The 21,793-nt window shown below is 45.2% G+C and overlaps 1 protein-coding gene across 3 annotated transcripts in view; it reads right to left on the bottom strand.

The window, feature by feature from the left end:
- Positions 1-2,042: 2,042 nt before the first annotated feature.
- Positions 2,043-21,793, bottom strand: part of ACVR1 (activin A receptor type 1) — a 70,370-nt gene continuing 50,619 nt past the window's right edge. For all 3 annotated transcript variants that reach the window (XM_075092700.1, XM_075092701.1, XM_075092699.1), the window contains 5 exons: positions 21,430-21,576; positions 18,626-18,901; positions 14,960-15,157; positions 8,637-8,767; positions 2,043-7,584 (listed from right to left, as the gene is read on the bottom strand). In XM_075092700.1, coding sequence (XP_074948801.1) covers positions 7,450-7,584; positions 8,637-8,767; positions 14,960-15,157; positions 18,626-18,901; positions 21,430-21,576 — 887 coding nt within the window. In that variant the 3' untranslated portion in view covers positions 2,043-7,449. The remainder of the gene's footprint in view (positions 7,585-8,636; positions 8,768-14,959; positions 15,158-18,625; positions 18,902-21,429; positions 21,577-21,793) is intronic.

The raw sequence follows: 21,793 nt of genomic DNA, 5'->3' as shown, positions 1-21,793 counted from the left end.
TATGTTAAACATACGTTCTCTTTATTGGAGGTACACAACGTAACGCAATAGCTATTTTTGCAAATTTTTAGAATAAAATTCCTGGCTAGCATCCATCAGTTCGCTATCCCCCACCGCCTTTGGTAGATGCCACATTTTAAGGCTCCAGGTTTTCCAGGAGAACGTTCCAAGAATGAAAAAGATCTATGCCATGAAGCTGAAATATTTATAATATTTGGGGTTTTTTGGATGGTGAAAAATGGAGAACACTGCTGCAGAGACCTATAGGGGAAGAGATCGGCGTGCTACAAAGTCCTTAGATCCACTTAGCGACAGCCATCAAGCGTCAGCCGAGTGTGTCATGATCTTTTACCATGAGAAGAAATTGACTGCAGGTTTTAACATCTCCTATCAAAAACATCCCTGGCCTAGCTGAGCCTGATCTCCTTCTAGCACAGCTGGCGCACAGCTTGTCTCTGACCCCAGAGGAAGAGGAGCAGTTCACAGCGGTGAGAGGAAGGTGGGCACGGCCTGGGGCGTTGCCCTTGAGAAGAAGCTGTCCCTCCGCCGGGACAAGCGGGCGAGGAAGGGACAGAGGGGGAGTTTGGGAACGAGGAGGTGGAAGCGGCGGCAGGCGGGGCTCCAGCACAGCCAGGGCCGGCGCGGAGGGAAGGACTGGGCAGGGATGGGGCCGGAGGGGAGCGGGGCAGGACGGGCACTGGCGCAGCCCTGCGAAGGGGCGAGGCACCCGCCCCACAGACTGCGGGCCCAGCGGGGGCTCAGCGCTGCGGGACACCATCCATCCTTCAATAACCAGTGCGACACCTGCAAGGCCACGCAGGCTGGCTGCTGCGGGAACGAGCACGCAGAACGCCCAGCAGGGCTTCCCAGGGCTGCGGAGACACCCATATAATCGTTGCCTTTGAGAAACCCCGTAACCTGTGACTTCCACCAGATCTCCAGCCACGGCAATGAAGCTCCCAGGGTTGCGTGCACGAACACCCAGACCAAAGGCACACTGGCACACTGAGCCCGACGAGCAGTGCAGCTCTCAGATGTCCCACACCCTGGTGAGCTGTCACAGCACGTTTACAAGCTCTTGCCGGAGTTACATGGTTAGAAAAGCATGGAAACCAGGTAAAATCCTCAAGTGACTCCCAGGGTTAGATCTCCATTTCTCACTTGTAGACTGACAAGAGATGAAGATTGCAGTCTTACTCCACTAAGGCACTCCCATGTTTTTAAATCATTAGGAAGATGCAACTACAGAGCGCAGCATTAGCTTCGGAACTGACCTGACAGCAGCGCAGTGCTACCAGTGCACTCTGCCTCTTCCTCTTGCCTCATGAGGTCAGAGTGTGCTGGCTTCTTCTATATGCTGTGAAAGCCACCCAAAAAACAAAAATTAAGCTTTCCAAGATGCCTACAAGAAAAAAAATACAGGTGTTGAAGCTGAACACAGCATCAGCTTTTTGTTTTTTGAAAGGAACAGATTGTAGCATAGTAACAAACCCACGGACTTGCTAAAATTGACGCTACTACCTGAATGTTGTTGATTTTAGGAGTTCAGGGCTTCTGTGACAGCTGTTGCACTGGGAAAGGTGGTCAGTGTTTTGGTGGGGACTGCAGCTGGAAAGACAAGTTAGTAATTATTAATCACAGAATCACAGGTTGGAAGGGACCTCAGGGATCATCTAGTCCAACCTTAATATTAGGCAATTTTAAAAATCCACCTCGCATCACCTGCTGCTTCATCGCTTGTGCAGTCCACAAAGATGGAAAACCCCGGTACAAACCCTCAGCATGCTTTGAGGTGTGCGCTGACACCCCACCGACGGGCGAGCGCCCGGCGGGGGGGAGGGAGCCGCAGGGTGCTTCCCCACTCCCCGTCTGGGACACGCTCGGCCCACGGCGAGCGCTCGGCCTGTGCCCCCCAGCAGCGCAGCAGCCGCCGCCTGCCTCCCTCTCTGGTGTAACCCTGCCTCGTGCCAGTGCAGGGGGAAAGCGCAGCCTGACAGGGCTGCACAGCACCGTCCGCTGGCCATGGATGCGAGGTAGGAACGTTTTGGTTGAGAACAAGCGAAGATATTTATTAGATCTGTAAGTATAAATAGAGTCCTGAGGAGCTATGCCAGAGTGGAGGACAGGGTGTGTGTACACCAGCTCTCATGATGCTCTGCCCCAGCTTTAGACATGCTGCTGGGACACATTCCACTACACACAGAACAACACATGGCAACAACTGTGGTGGAAAAGGGGACAGTTTTTTTTAAAAAAACAAACCCCCCAAAAAAACCCAAAAAACAAACCCACATTAGAAAACTAGGTCTCCCAAGTCTGAGATCTGGCAGGCACTTTGGTGTATCGTGTTACAGGCCACCATCCCCAGGAGGATCACGTTCCCGGACCTCAAAGCAGTCTGGCTGGTACAGAACAGCAAGCACACGTCCCATACCCCTTGGGAAGATCCCTTCGGCAGACTTCATACGGCTTTCCACCACGCAGGATCTGTAGGTAGTGAAACGAGCCCATTATCAGTGAGAAGCTGCACTTTGCGCCGAGGTCCCAGCTTCTCCTCCATGAGCACGAGGTTCCTCTCGCAGCCCCTCTTCCACCGTAACAGGCGGAGACTGACGTGAACCACGTACGGCTGTGCTTCGTTTTTCCTGGCATGCTTTGGCTTCTGTCTTGGCATGGTTTCTTGGTTCAGGCACTGGAAGGGTGGTGGTTTTTTTCCTTCTAACTGGGGATAAAGCAGATGTGCTGTTCCCAGTTGAGGGCATCTGTCACAGTACATCATTAACTCCACATTTGATAAAATGCTTACTTTTCCCACACCAACCTGAGTTTTAAAATGTAAAAATGTGTTTGAGAAAAAGTTAAACTTCTCTCTACATACAAGGAACAGCACCGGTAACACCTTTGTTTCCCTTCTCCAACGCCAACCGCTGCGCCATGGCTGATCTTGTTGCACAGCAGACATTTCGCCCCGCAGGGAAGAGAATTGCTCCTTGTCCCTCCCTACCAAAATAGTTTAGTCCAGGTGAACAGAAAAATTCTGGAAGGCTTGATATGGATTTTTCATGGAAAATTCTAGCACAGAAGGCCCACAAGGGAAGTTACAGACAAGTGGGAGGAAGCCTTCAGTGACTTCGCTACAGCGACACTAACATGAGTTGCTGGCCACGGGCTGCTTTAGGCAGCTGTTCCCAGGACACCCGTCAAAGTGCAACGTACTCCTAACCCATAATAAACAAGCCTTCTGCACAGGGGGGAAAAAAGAGAAATCCAAACAAAAAGCAACAACCCCCCCAAATCTAAAGTACCCCTGGTTTTTGCCCGGCCTTCCTCCTACAGCCACAGGTGGTCCCACCTATCGACAGGATAGCGCAGCCACAGCGCTACTCGTGCGCCGATGCACCATTTTATTTATCTATCTTACACGCAGGGCCTCCCCTTACTAGGGCTCTGACACACGGCCAGGCCCATTTCGGATGACAGCACCCCAGACCCATACTGGCTGTGTACAGTGCAAATCTGCCAGACTCATGGATAATTCAACTTCACCTATAGAACTGCTTGTGCCATCTCCATAGTAATAAATGCAGTGACTCCCTTAATGCAGCGGATTATATATAAGCATTCCAAATCTCTTTAGAAGATTAGATTTTATGGGTGTACTAGATGAAAGTCAATTAATAAACATGCTGGAAAAACAGCGTGGGAGGTGGGGGGTGTTACCTTCACGTACATCACTTGCAAACTCTCCCCCACTGCCCAAGCCTGGACACCTTGAGGGGAAAAGCAGCAACAGATTTTCACCTCTGACTGCCCAGACACTTGAAAATGAGGTTAATTAACACAGACCACAGATAATCCCTCACTGACTATCACTGAGCTTCTCCTTCTCTGCTCCCAGGTGCACCACCCTCTAGTTCCCAAGAACACTGCTACTTCTGCTGATTTTTGAAAGCGTGGACCCTGACTACCCTCAGCAGCAATTATACATTAGAAAAGCACAGTCCTGAATGACTTATCCCTCAGTCCAGAAATAAGAAATTACATCTTATGATTATTTTCCACTCAATTTTCCTGATTGAAGTTTGCCAAATACTCACCTAATTAAAAAAAAAAAAATGAGTTAGCATTTCAAATAGTTCAGTCAAAGCCTGGACCAAAAATACTTCATTAGCAGAGCATGAATGTGAATTTGGTTTGAAATAATCCCTGGATGTTTTGATAGGCAAGAGGAAGCTACGAGAGCAGCACCAACTAAAATGCCCCTGGCTAGCACATTGATGAGAGCCCAGGAGTCCCAGCACTGGGCAGACTTTTTTTTACCCTGTCAGTAGCTTGCTTGGATAATCTTCTTTACCTAACACGGGATAAATGGGATATCATGGGGTGTTTTTAGAGTTTGTGCTTCTATCCTTTAGCTGGTTTTCCCTGCTTTATAGACACGGAGAGCCAAGACTCCAGTTTTAATTAATGCTAGAGTTCCTCAGCCAAATCTGTATCCCAGCTAAGAGGGGCCCAGCAGTTCCCGGAGCCCGGAAGAGTGCCCTGGAGAACTGTGCACCCCCTTGCTGCAAGCCCTGCATCCTGTGGGATGCCAACCAGTCCCAGCACAGCTAACAGACCGCTACCCAGCGCTGCGGTCAGAAAACACAGATCTTCAGAGACAGAGTAAACCGCTGTGGAGTACACGGAGCTGTTTCCAACCTTAAGTCATGTGGTTCTTCTACATACACAGTACTTGTCAGAACATGCTACAGTGCAAAGAAGAGATGGATCAAGTATTAAGCGTGACCGTCTTCCCTAGTACCTAGCAAGATGCTGTGACTCAGCATGTTCGCATTTGAGCTAAATTCAGCCAACACGGCAGAATTGTTATTAATCATCAGCATGACAGATTGTCTCTCTTCTCCAACACCTGCACTGAAAAATGCTGGAGCTGTGGAAACCCAAAGTAAAAAACCTAACCATCCACTCCAGACTCACCCTGTGCACTGAGCTGTCTCCTCCGGCTCTGACCCTGTCGGTAGAGCTACCTCCCCCTCCCCTCCGCTGCCCAGACACCCCCAGCTGCCCTCACCCCCGAGCACTGCGGCAGCCTGGGACCTCTGAAAGCAGGTTGCCTCACTTCCCAGTTGTTTTAAATACCGATGCCTGTTTCATCACACAAACAAAGAAACACGCATTTGCGTGCGTGCACCAGGCACCTAGAACTACAGAACTTCAGGCAGTGCTCTATCAGGAAATTATCGCTAGCACAGCTACTTGTCTTGCAGCTGTAACTGTCAGTACCTCCTCGCACTCGTACAGTGTCTTTAGTCCAACAGACCGATCTGCTCGCGTCGCTGCTGAAACACTGTCCCTCCTGGGCTGCAGCTGTTTAACTTACCCCAGCGAGCTTCACGTACACAAGCCAGTTTAAAGCAAACCAGAATGCATTCAGGCAACTGAGCCTTTGACTTCCTAATAAAAACTAACAATAAGTATTAATCAGATCCCACTTTTCGTATGCTTTTTGCAGTACTGGATCGGCTCAGATTCTCATCAAGTGTAATTAAGAGACCTACCAACTGGTACCAACCCAGCCTGCTCTGCAGAGCTATTGTACCCTACAGTCCCTCGGCCCCACGCAGGGCCTGTCCCACAAACCTGGCTGCTAATCTCTACGCTAGAAATGTGGAAAAAAAAAAAAAGGCAGGCCGCTTGGCCGGAGTAGGGCAAGGAAGACCGGGGCTGAGAAGGAAGAGTCAGAGAAACAGAAGAGCAGAATTCGTCAGACTTAAAGCACAGAAGGGAATCTCAGAGAAATTTTTTAAGCCAGAGAGGAAACATGTCCAAATGGCTAATTACTATCCAGGTCCTTAGATCTCCTGGAGGATTTCAAGCCCATGAATAAAGGAGTTTTTTTCCAAGGATGAAAGGGCACTGTCGCTTCCTAGTTACTCTTCCACTTGGCATAACGAGTAAGATGAGAGTATCAAGAGGTACAGGCAGAGAAAACAGTTCTCTGGGTACAAAGTTGAATCCTTCCCCACAGGGCTAGGGGATAACACACCTCTTCTGCAAGACACGCTCCCAGAGGTCTGCGTGGATGTGGTTGGCGTCACGTCCAAAGAGCGTACACCAGCTCCCTGCTGTACTATTTTGGGATCCAGTTCAGCAGAGGAAAAACACAGCCAGACAAACAACTGTTAACAGCCTCCGTACCTTGGTGTTCCACCCAGTATTGACCTGGACCAGCTCTATCCACCTGCGCACGTATGACTGGAGAGACCCACTGCTGCATTAGTATACCTTTGCACTAACAGGCAGTAAGAGAACTAAAACACTCTTTTGTTTGACTTGAAAACATTCTATTTAATTTATACAAATAACTACTAAATAGAAAAAGTAGATTAAAACAAAATAGTTATTTTTTCTGGCAGAGTTTAAATGCATATTATATAGCTTAGAAGAAATAAAATGCATTTTCCCCACAGCATTCATGACCTAAAATTCTAGTTAATTCCTCCACTGCTTTCCTCTTCTAGATCAGTAAGATACTAGACACAACGTCATGTGGGTAATGGCTATATATATGTTCCGTATTTGAACTGAAAATATGTTACAGACCACACACTTACAAATGTGAAGCACTTAAAATGTGACTATCGGGTTGTAATATGATAATACAGAAAACAATTTATGTTTCAGGTTATATTGTGTTACAAAAACGTCTGTGTAAGAAATCATGAAAGAGGCCACATAAAAATAAGCTTTAACTTTATGCACTTATTTTACAGTTTAAAAAACTGGCAAGTGCACTAGTAATAAATAATTTGCAAGTTTTGTATAAACGAGAAATTCCTAATGTTCAGCATTATTGTAAACATCAGTACACATGTAAAATGCAGCTAAAATCTGACAGTTACATTTTCAGTTTACCAAATTCATTTCCTATTACTCAGGCATAGATCAATGTAGTATACAGCCAATCATATTTTTGGCAAGTCATGTCATTAAAATTAACAGTGACAGTGCAAGTAAGGAATGCAAAGAATTCCTAGTGCAATAAAGAAGAGAAGCACAGGCAATATTGCTGATTAAAATTACCACTTCCATGTGTTCACCCTGGGAGTGATTAGGAGAATTAAAAAAAAATAAAAGAAAAAGCTGTTCAAAGCCATTATTTAATGCCCTGATCTTGTCTTAGGATTTCTCTGTCTTCCTTCAGGCCACTACCTTTGCAACAGTACATCCAGCGTTGAGTCCTTATAGCTTGACCATTTGTGAAATGCCCATTGTAGTCACTGAGCAAAGTCCATACGGTTCCGATGTCTCCCAAACAGGTGGGCTTGGTAAGAACTTCTGCCTCTGTAAGTAGCCACATGGGGACCAATCGTATAAACCGTCTGGCCAGACTACTTCTGAACCAGACAAATGCCTTCCTATCAGGAGAGCACCACGAGAAGAAGGTCAACAGTCAGCTTTCAGTTTATCTAAGGAATTATCAATTTTGGTCAAAGTCTTTTTGATTCGCAGGGCTGTTAGTCTCGCTGATGGATTTTGATACCAGCATTCTTTCATCAGCTTGGCAAGAGATGTTAATGTCTGGGAAAAGAATAAAAAACAACACACAACATAAGTACACAAATCACAAGCCAAGAAACCACTAGATTGGGATCGGCACTAACACAATAAGGTTTTATTGCCTTATTAATACTTGATTTTCAGAGTCCACAGAGTTTATTATTTATCTATCAAATATACAGCTTTCACGTGCTGGGGAAAAAACCGAACAAGCAAGTTAGATAAAATGGTTAAACCAAGAGAATAACTAATCGATGGGCGACTGGAGTGACAAGCTACCGCAATTTTAAACAATGGAGTTTGAGGTTTTTTTCTAATTAAGAAAACACTCCACAGAATCTCTTTTCAATGAAACTGACTGCAAGATCAGCGAAGGAAGCCAGAGAAGGTAGAGGTTTTCTGCCTGTGATTTCATCATGTCCAGCGCAGCTTTAAACGGCTGGGATTCACAGCTGGCTCGTGCGGCAGCACAGCGCGGCTCTGCAACCCAAAGCACGCAGACGGGACTTCTCATCCTGGCTGGCCCTCCCCGCCATACAGATCCAAACAGATCTCCACAGCTTCGGTAACAAACCAGCTGTTCAACCCGAAGAGTCCAGACTGATTCTGATGATGAAAAATCAACTTCAGCACTAGCCTTTCAAAAGGAACAGTCCCTTATCCTGTACACAGGAGAGAGACCAAAATTCGGTTCTAAATCTGCATGCTTATAAGCCGCTGAAAGGCCTAGGCAGGCTACCCTGCCCTCAAAGAAAGCTCCCCTTAGAGAGAGAACAACATAGGAAGAGCAGCTTTAAACTACTTATTGTTAAATCGTGCTGCTAAAAGACTAATCTGTGAATAGCTCAGACTTCAGAATCTTCAGTTTGCTCGTGGTGTTTTCCTCCTGCTCCGAGACACAGGTTCACACACGCCAGCACGCTTCTGAAATCTTTGCGGGTAACGCTCCTGAGAAGCGGCACCGAGACCACTTCCATTTCAGGTGATCACTGAAAATAACTTCCACGACTATTTCAAAAGAAGAAAGGTGAGTTTGTATCTTCTGCAAACCACCCACCGGTGCACTCACTTACAGGGTCTGAGAACCATCTGTTGGGAATGTTCGGCCTTTGCTGATCTACACAGACCACTTTTCTCATGTCTTCAAAACTGGGATCGTTTGGAACCAAGTCATAAAACGGTGGTTTATAGTCTTCCACAATACCTAGTGAGACACAAGAGAGGCGTTATTTAATGACTGCACAGAAAGGGAGAACAGATGACCTAGCTGTCTAAAATGATTCTTTGCCATCCCTGGAGGTATTTAAAAGACGTGTAGATGCAGCACTTCAGGGCACGGTGTAGGAGGCATGGTAGTGTTGGGTTGACGGTAGGACTTGATGATCCTAGAGGTCTTTTCCAACCTTAATAATTTTATAATAAGCACAAAAATCTTTTAAAAGTTAACACCACAGTATCAAGCAGCCATTAAACAACAGAATAGCACTTACTATCATAGGAACAGCTTTTTCTATCCAGAATGTTAATTAATTGGCTCATATTACAACTCCACAACGTAAGAACTACACCCATTTTGCGGATGCTTGAGCTGAAATGGTGAGAAATAAATACGCTTGCCAAAAGGCCATCTTTTATAATGCATGGAGCTTTACTGACAACCACAAAACTGGGATTTCTGCCAGCCGATGTAAAAAATTTCAGGCCTGCGTTGTGGTTTTTAGTAGGCGTACCACACACTTGGCATGGTTTTATGGTTCCTGAAAGAGGCCAATAATCATGTCAGCATCTACAGACCCTCACGCTGGTGCTTCCAATAATTTCATCTCTTGTTATTAAAACAGGAAAATACCTAGGGTAATCGGCACCACATGCCGTCACAAAGCCGACCACCCGCGAGCCCATGGCACCCAGTGTCTGAATGCATCTTCTAGGACTCCACACGGAAAAATGAGTTTGTCTGTCTGCTCTCACAACTTGTCACCCAGCTTACATAAAACTGGCAGGCTAAAAAGCCTTGTGCCTGCTGTGTAAGGCCTGCATGCAGCACTGCTGTTTCATCAGTGGGTTAAGCTCACAAGTCATCTGCAGGGAGCTCAACTTTCTCCAGAAGCCAATTTAAAGACTGGTGTTCGAGACAGGCATTTGGGTCGGCAGCTTGGAAAAACGCCAAGCAAACGAGGCCCTCTGTGTCCAGTGGAAGCATAGGCAGGACAGTCTTAAAACTGCTTTTTAGCAGACTGGCAGCTGTCCCACGGTCATGAAATCCAGGAGAATTTCTGTTGCACTGGATATACTGAAGTTGAAAAGAGGTTCTCAAACTTTGCTACAGTGGTTGGGATTTAGTTTTTTTTTTTATTTTATTAGAGATTAAGACCAAAATCCCATAGATCCTCTGTAAAAATCTAAACACCCATCTGTGATGGCTAGTCTAAAAGGGAAATGGTGTTCAGGAAGTTACAGCTCCCTTCAGAAATAGCAGGACAGGTCAAAGATCTGGCGACCCAAGCGAGTTACCACAAAGTCACAGCAGACTGCAGGGATTGCCCTGCGCTATTCTGACACGGGGGCAGAAGGCCAGACTATAGTACACGCTGCGTAAAGAAGCATCACCCACCCTCCTCCTTTGACTCATAACTGCATCCACCAAACATCACCTACAGAGCCACGCTCATCTTCGCGCTCCTCCTGCTTCCCCCCAGAACACAGAACAATGTTTATTGTGAGAATTCAGCAATACAAAAAACCTCCTGTGTATCCGCGCTATCCATATTTCCATTTCAGAGAAAGTAGTGGCGTCATACTAGCCAAATACAGAACTGCAGAGCTACTTCACAGAGCTCTGAAAACGTTTCCAGGGTCATTAGGATATTACAGATGAACTTTACCCCTAAAAGAGAGACACTGGCTCTAATTTACTATTTTCATGTGGTCTTTGCAAAGTATAGGGTACAGAGCAGCTCTTTCAGATAAGACAGAGTAACAAACACAAAGCGAAGTGTGTCTAGCCTTTACTCCATTGGAGCGATTCCGGAGTACTCCGGCCTGTGCGTCAGAGGTCCCGCGGGAGCGCCGCGGGCTCTGCCGCAGCCCGCCAGCGGTGCCAGCGAGGCGCTGCAACCTCTAGCCCACACCGCTCCGCTCACAAAACTGTCGCTGACCTGTGACACGCTTCCCTCGCCCACTGCCCCAGGGAAGCGAGCCGGCCACTCGTGACGAGGGTGGCCTGAGAGGCACGCGGCACGGGCTACAGCTCGCCGCTTTCCGGACAGTTTTAGGGTGACTTCTGTAATTTACGATACACTGTATTTTCTTTCCCTGGGGTTGCTGGCTTTTTGCTACTCAAATGAAGTGGAACTCACACACAGAGCAGCGGTTTTGTTCACCTTTATTCCTCGTTCCTTCAATGTCAGCTCGTCCTACGCGTGCTCAAATCTCACGCCGGAGCAAAGCGAACGCCTAGGCAACAGAGACGGCGCTGCAGAGGTGACGACCGCGCACTGGGGCGGCTCTGAGCAGTAACCGTCTTTCAGCTGCTCACACTGCTTTAGAACTGAACAAGACCACAATACTGGGAATGACAGCGAAGACAAGAAGGAACAGAACTAAGTGCCAGGAGGCAGGTAAGGACGGATGCCGGGCGCTGCACGCTAGAAGGCAGCGCACTCAAAAGCGGTGAAGCACCACTCCACAAGGAACAAGCACTGCTCTCTCTGAATGAGTTAAATGCTGACTCGGGGTCTTAAATTGCATTTTTCAAGTACAGAGAGAAACGCTGAGTGGCTCCTGCTACAGCACAAAGACGATTACCAAGTACTCATGGTTGTGTCGAAGGAGTTTCCTACCACAGTTTCCGCCTTACACTAAGCCACACAAAAGTACTGAGAATCACCGTGTCACCTCCAGGACCATTAGATAAGCTTAAAAATTTAAAATATTTTAAAATCTCAAAAGTAAAAATAAACTTTTAAAAAATCAAAAATTTGAAAATAAACTTTAAGTTTTTAAAAAATATCAAACTTTTAGCCAGATGACAGGAACTTCAGCTCCACAAATGAAGCACTAAACCAGGCTGACTCACTGGAATAGACTCTGCATTTCCACCCAGTAGATGAGAGGTGACGCGTGTCCATCAGCATGGGACAGCAGCAAAAATCCCTAGCACACACACAACTGGCGAGTGCCTCCAGCCCACCTGAGACACACCGTCACCTGGCTCACATGAGCATGCTGCCTTGACCTCGCTGCCTTGACCTCAGCATGCTCGCTCCCAGTGCTGGCGTCTTACTACAACTCAAACAGGGTTATCTGAGCGATCACCTGATGAAATAATGATTTCCACACAGCTAAACACTTGGATTTGAGAGAAAATATTTACTCCATTTCAAACCAGCGCAAGGAAGTGTAATTACTTATGGCAACGGGCAGAAATACTGAGCAGCTGGAAGTAAGTACTGTGGAATTGGTATCACCGTTGTCTTAAACTTAAGACTTTAGTGACATGACCAATATCGTGACGTGTCTGCATTACTGTGAAAAGTGCTTCCAGAGTGGCACTGAGCTCAGCAGACATCAAATCCCTGAAGCACTTACCTATCATCACTGGCTGGTCTGCAGTGCACGCTGAGTTTCATACCATCTTGGTGAAGCTGCCAGCACAATCTAAGCTCACTAGTTCAAAAGTGGCTCAGGTAAGCTGGCTGTGAACTGCAGTTACTGCAGCAATACGTATGTATCAAAACTTCAAAAATCAACTTTAAAAAAACTTCAAAAAATCAAAAAGCACAGGAATACTTAAATAATAGATACCATTTCCTGGAGTTTTAATTGCAAGAGGTAACTACATAAGACTGTGTGTGTTTATATATATTACATACAGTATACACACACAGATGTAAGTATAAATGTATATTCATATACAGAGAGCAAGACATCCAATATTCCACAAAGGATTACCAGCTTCCAGAACAGCACTGTTGCAAGACAGATTCCAGATGAACTACTCAAAATCCAAGACTGGCAGTAAAAATAAACATCAAGATTACACGTGACGTTTCATCATCACATAGGCCAACTGCTACGTTCAGACGACAGTACTCCGCACGGTGCCTACATGTAAGCGCTGCTGGTCCCACCACCCACAGCTACGAGCACAGTCCCTCTGCGGGCAGCGTGAGGAAGACCGACTGCCTCCTCACGTGCTGGCTTCCCTTCCCATGGCAGCCAGCATCGCCTATCACACAGTGAATTGATCAACCCCTGCCCAGCAAGACCATCATGTTATGGCAACTGGTAAACTACAGTGCTCGCAGATTGCTGAGACGGACAAAGTGCAGAACATAAAACTGCACTGAAAACAATGACGTTACAGCTTAAATTCTCAAGGCGCTCACACTGACATGAACTGCAACCCAGAGGTCTCCAAATGTTGGGAAATGCAATGAGTGTCTTCCTAACTGCCTACGACATATATTTGCCAATAAACAGAGTACATCATAAGGAAAATTAACACCATGCATTCACACGACTCTCCTCCTTCCTCGAATTAACCACATAAACCTTCGCCTGAGATCATCATCACTCTTTGTGATGCAGGTGACGTACGTTCTTGTACCAGAACAATAGCTATTCCTTTTGCTGCGTGCGTCTTCAAGCGACACCTCTGACAGGGAAGGCAGCAGGCGAGGTCAGGAGCTCCGCTCTGCCACCCCACAGAAAGCCTGCGCAAGCTCCCTTCTGCTCCTGCAGTAAGTCCTGTGGCTGCTGCCGGCTCCCAGCGAAACAGGAGCTGCTCATCATAGACCCTGCAAGTTAAATTGCACCACAACAGCTGTCCACCCACACAGATAGCCCTGCTCTCCATCACAGACAAAAATCCATTATGGTTCTCTTCAGAGCTATGAAAGCAAGCTCTCAGGCTTGTAAGGAAACTTAAATTAGCCACCTGAGCCTACCTGATGCATTTTGCTACCTCCAAGTCAGCTTTCTTTAAGCACCCTGTAAGCATCCTAGAGAAAACGGGGGCTTTGGACAGTGCTCCAGGCCCCAGGGAATCTCACAGCAAGCTTGGAAAGTCTGCAAATCTTCTCAGAAGTGCCACCTTCCAGCAGCCTTCTCATAACAAGCCTCACTGCAGTGTTTCTGGAGACAACTAGCTGCCTGCAGCTGCTGTGCCGAGAATTACCCTGAACAAGGGAGCAATACCTTTTTTTTTTTTTTACTCACAGTTAAATTGTTTTGGCCACAACAGGTAACAGATGAAATACAAAGTTCGTAGTTCGAAGTCCTGTACTTTAATAGAATTAAATATTTGTTTCTAGAGCTGCTGCATAGTCACCTGTCCTCTCTCCCCACTCCCCGTAGCCCAGTACAAGACCACTTGTACAGGATTTCCACTGGGCTCAGAGAATGGAGAAGAGATAATGCATGAGAAATAATGAGGCAAGTACCCCCTAACTTCCACTAGAATTTGAGTCAGGCTTTGTTACTCTGTACCAGCTACCACATGCCTTCACTGTCATACCATATTGCAGCCTAACCCTGTCCACTCACTGCTCCTCTCTCCACACCACCACTCATACTCCCTGCTTTGGCTCTCAACAACTGCTTTTGAGAACATCTCTAAAGCTATCTTAATCCTTTCCTCCAAAGTCTTCCCTCAGATTCTCACTTGAAACAGTTCCCACCAAAAAAGCCGCCTTCAATTCTTCAGTTTGAGCCACTCTGACTCAAACTTGGGTCCGGAGAGCACAACCTGAGGTCCAGAAGTTAGAGAGGACTTCTGAATTACACACACAAGAAATAGCACCAACAAATACCCAGCTCAAAGGCTCTTAAACTGAGACTCCTTTGCCAAGGAAACATGAAGCAACGCTGTGTGCTGCAAGGCAGGGCTGCAGTGGCACTTCTCCCAAGCAGAACTGTACTTGGACCAACTCCTGCTTTGCAAGTGCATTTAACCTGGTAAAGCAAGAGCATCCCTGACTTGTTATCACTTCACTTCTTTGCTTCCCACGTGTTCTCCTTCTGTTCCTTAGGCTTTTTCACAAGAAACAGCCACCTAAAAGTATTCACTACGGCTTAATGACATATGGAAAAAGTTTAAGAGACTTTATAATATGAAATTTTAACTTAACTGACTAATTGGTATGAATTACATCTCATCACAATATAGGATGTGGCAGGGGACCCTCCTTCTCTGCCTTAACAGAAATGACATCAATACTCAGCACCCAACATACCAACAACTTCACAGGCAGCAAAGTGTCAGGAATCAAAATACTTTGGAGGTCCAGTATTTTCCTGCTCATCCTATCCATTTTGGTGGCAGGTGCTTTGCCATGAATTCCCATTTGCTTAACCCCTTCTAAAAGCAAGTAAAGTGGTCCCAAATACTTACCATTGCTAACCATGCGTCTTGCTACTTCCCAAAGGACCAGCCCAAAGGCCCAGATATCGACCCTTTTATATGAGTCAAAGCAGTCTGCCTGGATAGTCTCATCCAAGACTTCTGGAGCCATGTAGCGCTTGGTACCCACACGGGGATTGTTCCCCACATCCAACTGATTCGTGCTTTGGGAGTGCATTACGGCAAGGCCTGAAGGGACAGGGGGGAAAAAAAAAAAATCAATCACTGTTAAGGCCCCTTTAAGACTATAGCAGCATACATTTAAAATTATTTGTGTGCAGTGACACCCATCAGACAGTTTCTTAAAAAGGAGCTGAGAGTCCAACTGTCCGAAGACCAACTGGGTCAGCTCCAAACTGGCTATCAAAAACAGCCACTGTGTCCGTAGACTTAGACCAATTATCCCCTCAGGGATTACCACTAAGCATGTTATTGCACTGTTGCAAAATGTTGTCATTAAGTGTTTTGCAGCCGCTGGATGTCACCAGCGCTCTAGGCACGTATACGCAGGAGGACAAGCATCTGTTACTTGGAAGAAAACAATTTTACCCAGCATTCAAATTTATTTATAGAACTTTTGGGTAGGTGGATATATCCGAACTGTGGGGAAGAGAGAAGAAAAACACTGCATGATGGATATACACAAGTTAAAAAATAAAGCTGGAAAATAAAAAACACCATATTTGCAGTAGCTTGAAAAATAAACATCCTCAAATTGATCTAAAATGAGCCAGTCAAAACCACTCTACCTGGTTTCTGCTAATTACTAAGCATTTAAGCAAAGAACATTATGTGAGGGACTAAATTACTGTAAATTTGGAAACACACAGAGTACTTATTTTGCCATGGTAAACAGAGCACTGCAAATTGAACAGCAACAGGTGCATGACATAACTAAGCAATACAAAAGATGACACAAACTCTCCCTTAATTTCCTCAACAACTCTTGTAAGAATAACATATACTCTTTACATTTAACCTGAGTTTATTTTAGATGAAACTTAACAAGCTTTCTAACTCAGCCCCACAAAAAATTAAAATATCACTGGATCTTTTTTTCTTCTTTCCAAAACCCAGTCTGTACTTCACCGTAACAAAAATCCAACCCATGACTCCTGAGACAATAATTTGGAAAGCCTGCTCTCCCAATAAAAATATTTTTTTTACATATATATATATATACACACACACACAGGGCACATTTATACACACACTTATACATGCATGCATTTGTTTATATAAATATAAATTATACAATATGTATGGGTTATAATATTTCAAAAACAAAACAAAGACTTGCACACTGGAAACAAAGGTTACAAAACAAGTTTCCTGGCAGACTCCGAAGACATCAGGACTTTGGAGAATGCTCTGATAAAAATCGTAATATTCCATTCAAATTGGGCAAAACTGATTCACTAGATTGGCAGGTCAAAGGTTTAAGGCTGAGGGATGCAAGTCAGCATCCCACACACTACAAACTAAGAAAGTGTTGCAATAAGGTCAGGGGACAACAATGTTGTAATCAGGTTCTCATCACAGTGCCATCTGTGCTGTTCGTGAGGGTTAGGAGGCAGATATTGCACTGCTTCAGTTTCTTTTCACCTCAGGAGATCTCAATGCACATTTAACTTAAGGGTGCATAAGTGCTTGGCAGAGAAGCTCTTACTGCAAGACACTAATTCTTTAAAAAGCTTGACAGGAATATGAATTGATGGAAAACACTGGTTTTCAAGACACCAAAAAAATCCTCTTCAGTATACTGGAGTATCTGCTAGAAACAAGAATTGGGCAAATATATTTTGTTAGCTTTTTTTGCACCTTCCTTACAAATAGCAGTGTTTGTTTCAAACAGACATTCACTACTCTGTATGGACGGGCAAGGGGAAGGAGGGAGTAAGAGGAGGGTTGGGCTTTTTCTTCTTTCTGTATAAGCATCGTTCTGCCTAATTCTGTGAAGTTGCTGGGCTAAGACCTATTACCATACACGTGAACTGCTTCAGAAGTAGAAGGACAGAACTCTTCCACAGTGCTGAAGCAAGACTGACATCCATCCTTGGACCTTATCACACAGTTCCCGCTTAGCGAGAATGCATTTGAAACAGCCAGTTTTGTAACTGCAGCTCTGGGTGCCTGGGTTGCTGGTCAGGACGTCTGTTTCCAGCACGCTGGCTGAAGGACAAGCGGCCAATTCACAAAGCTCTTGTGCTCGTGCCAGCCAGAAGGACTAGGACTGAATGGCAACGAACACCAAGCTACGCAGCGCTCGGGTGTGCGGCACCCAGGCTGCCGGCTAAACAGGCAGTTACAAGGTACGCATCAAAGCCATTTTATTCCTCTTCGTTTTTAGAGCTGACACCTGCTCTTAATGGGTACGTTGCAAGTCCAGAACCTGCTGTGACCGACTGAGCCCAAGCCCAAGCCCAGCTTTGCTCTAGGCAGCTGTAGTGACTCTTTCCACCCGCTCACACTTACCGCTCTCTAAGTGCCATTGTAATTGTATGGTTCATGTGTTGAAACAGAGAAGGTGCGCAGAGGGGGGGAAAAAAAAAAAAATACAAAGCTACACAGGAAAAAAGGGCATGAATATAGGGCAGAAACAAACTCTGGTAACTCTCCTTCACAGAGCAGGAACAAATGAAGGACATGTCAGAATCATGCCTGAGGATTTCACATAAGGAAATAGCTATTTTACTGCCATAAAAACTAACTGGGAAATGTTTATTACTGTGTTTGAGAAAATCTCTCAAATATCTGAAGCCTCGAGATAAATAATGTAGTAGATTTCACTTCATCAGTGAGTCAATGCCAGTATGTGCTGCCTCCTCCTCAGCATGAACTACAAATTTATTTAAAAGCCAGTCTCTGAAGTTCTGTCTTTTCAACTTACTGCTCCATTGTTTACTTACTATTCCCTCTGCAAATTTAGATAGGCTCAGGTGTGTGGCTTTCACGTTTTCCCTGTGTGTATCTCGTCCCTGAGGCAAAAGGGATAGGAACTATGCAGTGGAATTATTCTTGAAAAAGAACAAAAATCCCTTCTCCCAGTACACTTTTTGTCTAGCCAACAACTCCAATACTACTGTTCTACCGCTACTTGCTCCCTTGTCTTCAGAGAAAAGAAAAAACCAATAGTCAGACATACCCCCGAGGTATGAACGAGCCATACTGCTGCAAACTGTTCCTCAGCATCCTACCAGCTTAAAGTCTAAAACCAGTTGGTCACTGACAACCCAGCTGTGGGTCACTGAATTATCTGGCAAAAGACTCAAGCTGGATGGACCTACGGAGCTTGGGACAGCGAGCACATAGCTCATAGACTGTAAGTGGAAGGACATTTATTAGTTCAGAAATGAGCTGAAGCCTAATAACTGCCACCTTCTGGGATCCATGAATGGAATTTAACAATGAAAACCCAAGAGAGGTCCAAAATGTTAGATCTGCTCCTCAACGCAGAGGCCACACCAGGCCTCCTCAGCAGCAGTGTCATTTTTAAGTTGTAAGTGCCATCTAGTGGCTGTCGTAAGTCTTCTGGGTAATATCAGATCTTGGTAAGGTTATTTTAAGGTTACGTTAAGGCTTTTACAGTTGGAGTTTTCTGATATATTTGATTTCTCCAGGAACGCACCGAGTATATCAGCATCCAAATGAACTCACCTAAATCCGCTATGCAGCACTGTCCGTTTTTCTTCACGAGGATATTTTTGCTCTTCAAGTCCCGATGAGAAATAGCAGGCTTCCCCTGGGTTCCAAATATCTCTATGTGCAAATGTGCAAGACCACTAGCTATGGACAGTACTATGCGCAGGCAGCTGACAGTGTCCAGGGTAGTGAGCTGTAGATAGTCATACAGAGACCCCATTTCATGGTAGTGGGTAATTAACCACAACTGGGTACTAGAGTTTCTGGAAGTCATATCAGATGCAATAAAACCTAGAAGGAGAGGAAGACAAAAAGGAGAAACAATGAAGTAAAGTGACAGAGCTCCTTCAAGACTCCCCCAAGAAAAAAAAAAAAATTCAGTACTACTAGGCCCCTCTTCCAATTTAAAACTCTTTCATTAAAGGTTTTCCATGTTCGTACTGCACAGATAACAGACCGCAGGTACTACCACGATGGAAAAAGAGCCGACATATTCTGGAACTCTAACTCAAGTCTATTCACAAGAACATATTTTTGCATTTTGTCAGTCACAAACACACCTATTTGTTAGGACCACATTGTTATTTTAAAATTTTTTTTCCTTCTTTTTGAAGGACTTGGGGCAGGGAAGTTTCCAGTTAAACAAAAAGACCACCGGCTCATAGCACATTTGCTGCTGTCCACTCAACAGGATTACACTGGGGAGAAGCAATACGTCAAAGAGACAAGTCCTAAGTAATCATTTCCACTTTTAAGGACAACAAGCAGGCAGCGCAGGCTGCTCAGAAAAGGGTTAAACGTGTTTCATGTACATATCACATCCCAATAAACAGACAACATACATTGTTCTGAAGCTGCCAGCTTCACATTTACATCCAAGGTAGGTCTGTTTGGAGCATGTCAACAATCAACCTTGGCATGCCAAAAGCTTGCTGTCCCCACAGGAAACCTCACACCCTTCTGACCAAATATAGATTGAAAAAAAGCACGTCACCACAGCAACAACTTGCTCTCCAATGATAGCATTTGCTTAAAAGGCTGCAGAGGGATTGCTGCAGCCTGATAAACTGTCAGACCTCTGGGACTGCTCTAAACCACTGTAGGCTCCAAATGCCTGATCTTCTGGACTGTACACCGGCTTGCAACGGAGCCACGGGATCAAAGAGGGGCAGACAGCTAAGAAAAGTGTGGTAGCACCAGAAGATTAGCACATCAAAAAGCAAAGAATAGTAATTCTTCTACTTTAAATACCAGACGGTTCAACGGGTGCACAACTTACTTCCATGGTGAAGTAAGGCAGAGCGCCTTTATGCATCATAGCTGTATCTCACAATGATTTTCTACAAAGGAATAGGAAAAAATTTCTCTTTGAAACCCATGAACCTCAAGAACTGCTTTCAAACATGTGGCCCGTAGAACTGAACCCAAAATTGTGGAGTAGCTCCCCTCCTGTTACCTCTGAATTGATTGTGTATCAGCAAACCAATCTCAATGGCTTTAACTGGGAAGCACCAAAGTTTTATTCCCAAGTTAGAGGAACAAATCATGTTTATTTAAAGCCTGCATATGACATTTATCAGAAAGACCACCCACTGCTTTCCCTCCTGAAGTCAGGATTCTGCACAATGTGACACTTTTGTAATCCGTGATATTGTTTAATATTGCATCTAAAAAAACCTCTATAAAATAACCAACAAATTTGACAGTTATCAAGAAAGACTAAACACAGACAGAGGAACATGGGAAATAGGTAATGTAATTTCAGCCAAGTTACTTGCTCTCTCGGGAAGGAAAGTTCAATAATTCACATCTCAGGAGGGCACCAAATTCTTTTTGTAGTAACAAAGGAACTGCTTCAGGAAACATGAGACAAACGTCTAGCAGGGTGAGCTACGGAGCCAGGGAATATTCTCTGACAGGAAACGAGTAAGGAGCCCAAGTAAAACTGATTGAAGACAGACAGATTGTAGGTGAGGTAATGTCAGCACACAGAAAACATGCTGCTGCTTTTATTTGTGAAGGTGGCACACCAGTGAGAGAAGGTTATGTCTGCTAGAAATCAAAAGGGCTGCTTAAACTTCAGCCACAGCTCATGACACAGAAGAGCCATTTTCTAAGCTCTCAGAACGGAGCACACAAGGTACAGGGGATGCAGAAGATTCAAAATCATCGTACTTTCATGTTTACAGGGAAATGAGATACATCAAAGGGGCAATGATAGTTGAAGTTTTAAACACCAGAGGAGCTTAGTTTGACCCTGAGCAGAACAGTTAAGCAGAAGAAAATAATGGATTCATACTGCAGTTTGAGGCACAAGGTAAAGTAGTCAAATATTTAGATCTCATTATAAACTTCTCCCCACACCTTCTCCCAGGTAAACTGAAGTTACAAAAACCCTAGATTCACTAAAACTTCTCCACCTAACACACTGCGCAATACTCTCTTTGCCATTTGGCTGCCCTGCAACATGAGCTGCAAGGCCAAATTCTTAGCATGCGAGTTGGCGGCACCTCCACTCTTCTCTACGCGCTGTGCTGCCAGCAGTTGATTAATCCGGTTCACTGCTTCTTGCTAGAATGTTTCTGCAGGCTTGTCCTCCTGATTCGTGGTTGCTGCAACACTTTCTACGGTTGAGACAGACTTCAGCACCCTCCTGTGAGTCTCCCCCTTAAAACTTCCCTTCAGCTGTTTATCACAAACACCAGAGCCTGATCTCAAAGATTGCCAGACATCCAGCAAATCTGCAGTGCTTTGCAAGATAACTTCGGTTAACTCACCTTCACGCCAGCTACACTAGGAAACACAGTCATTCTACTTACCTAAAATATTTTCATGCCGCAGCAATACAGTGTTGTACAATTCAGTTTCCCTGAACCAGGATTTTTCATCCCTAGAAGAGAAGATCTTCACAGCAACATTTTCTCCTTGCCACTGACCCCTCCAAACTTCTCCATAACGGCCCTTTCCTGGTGGGGGAAAAAAACAGAGTAAAAGTTGTCAACTAACAATCTTCATAGGGCAGAAAGCCAGAATTAGCTAATAGGGTAGAAACTCAACAGTTATGGCCCAAATGTCACACTGATGTACTCTGATCACACCCGTACACACTTTCTACCACTTTTACAGCCATGCTGTGCTCCACTGTCCCTTAACTCTTCCTGTTTGTTTCAGCTGCAAGCTCCA

The sequence above is a fragment of the Phalacrocorax aristotelis genome, chromosome 5 (assembly GCF_949628215.1).
Source record: "Phalacrocorax aristotelis chromosome 5, bGulAri2.1, whole genome shotgun sequence".
Classification (NCBI taxonomy): Eukaryota; Metazoa; Chordata; class Aves; order Suliformes; family Phalacrocoracidae; genus Phalacrocorax; species Phalacrocorax aristotelis.
Note: the sequence above shows the minus strand (reverse complement) of the source record. Positions and strands in the feature narration are given on the sequence as shown.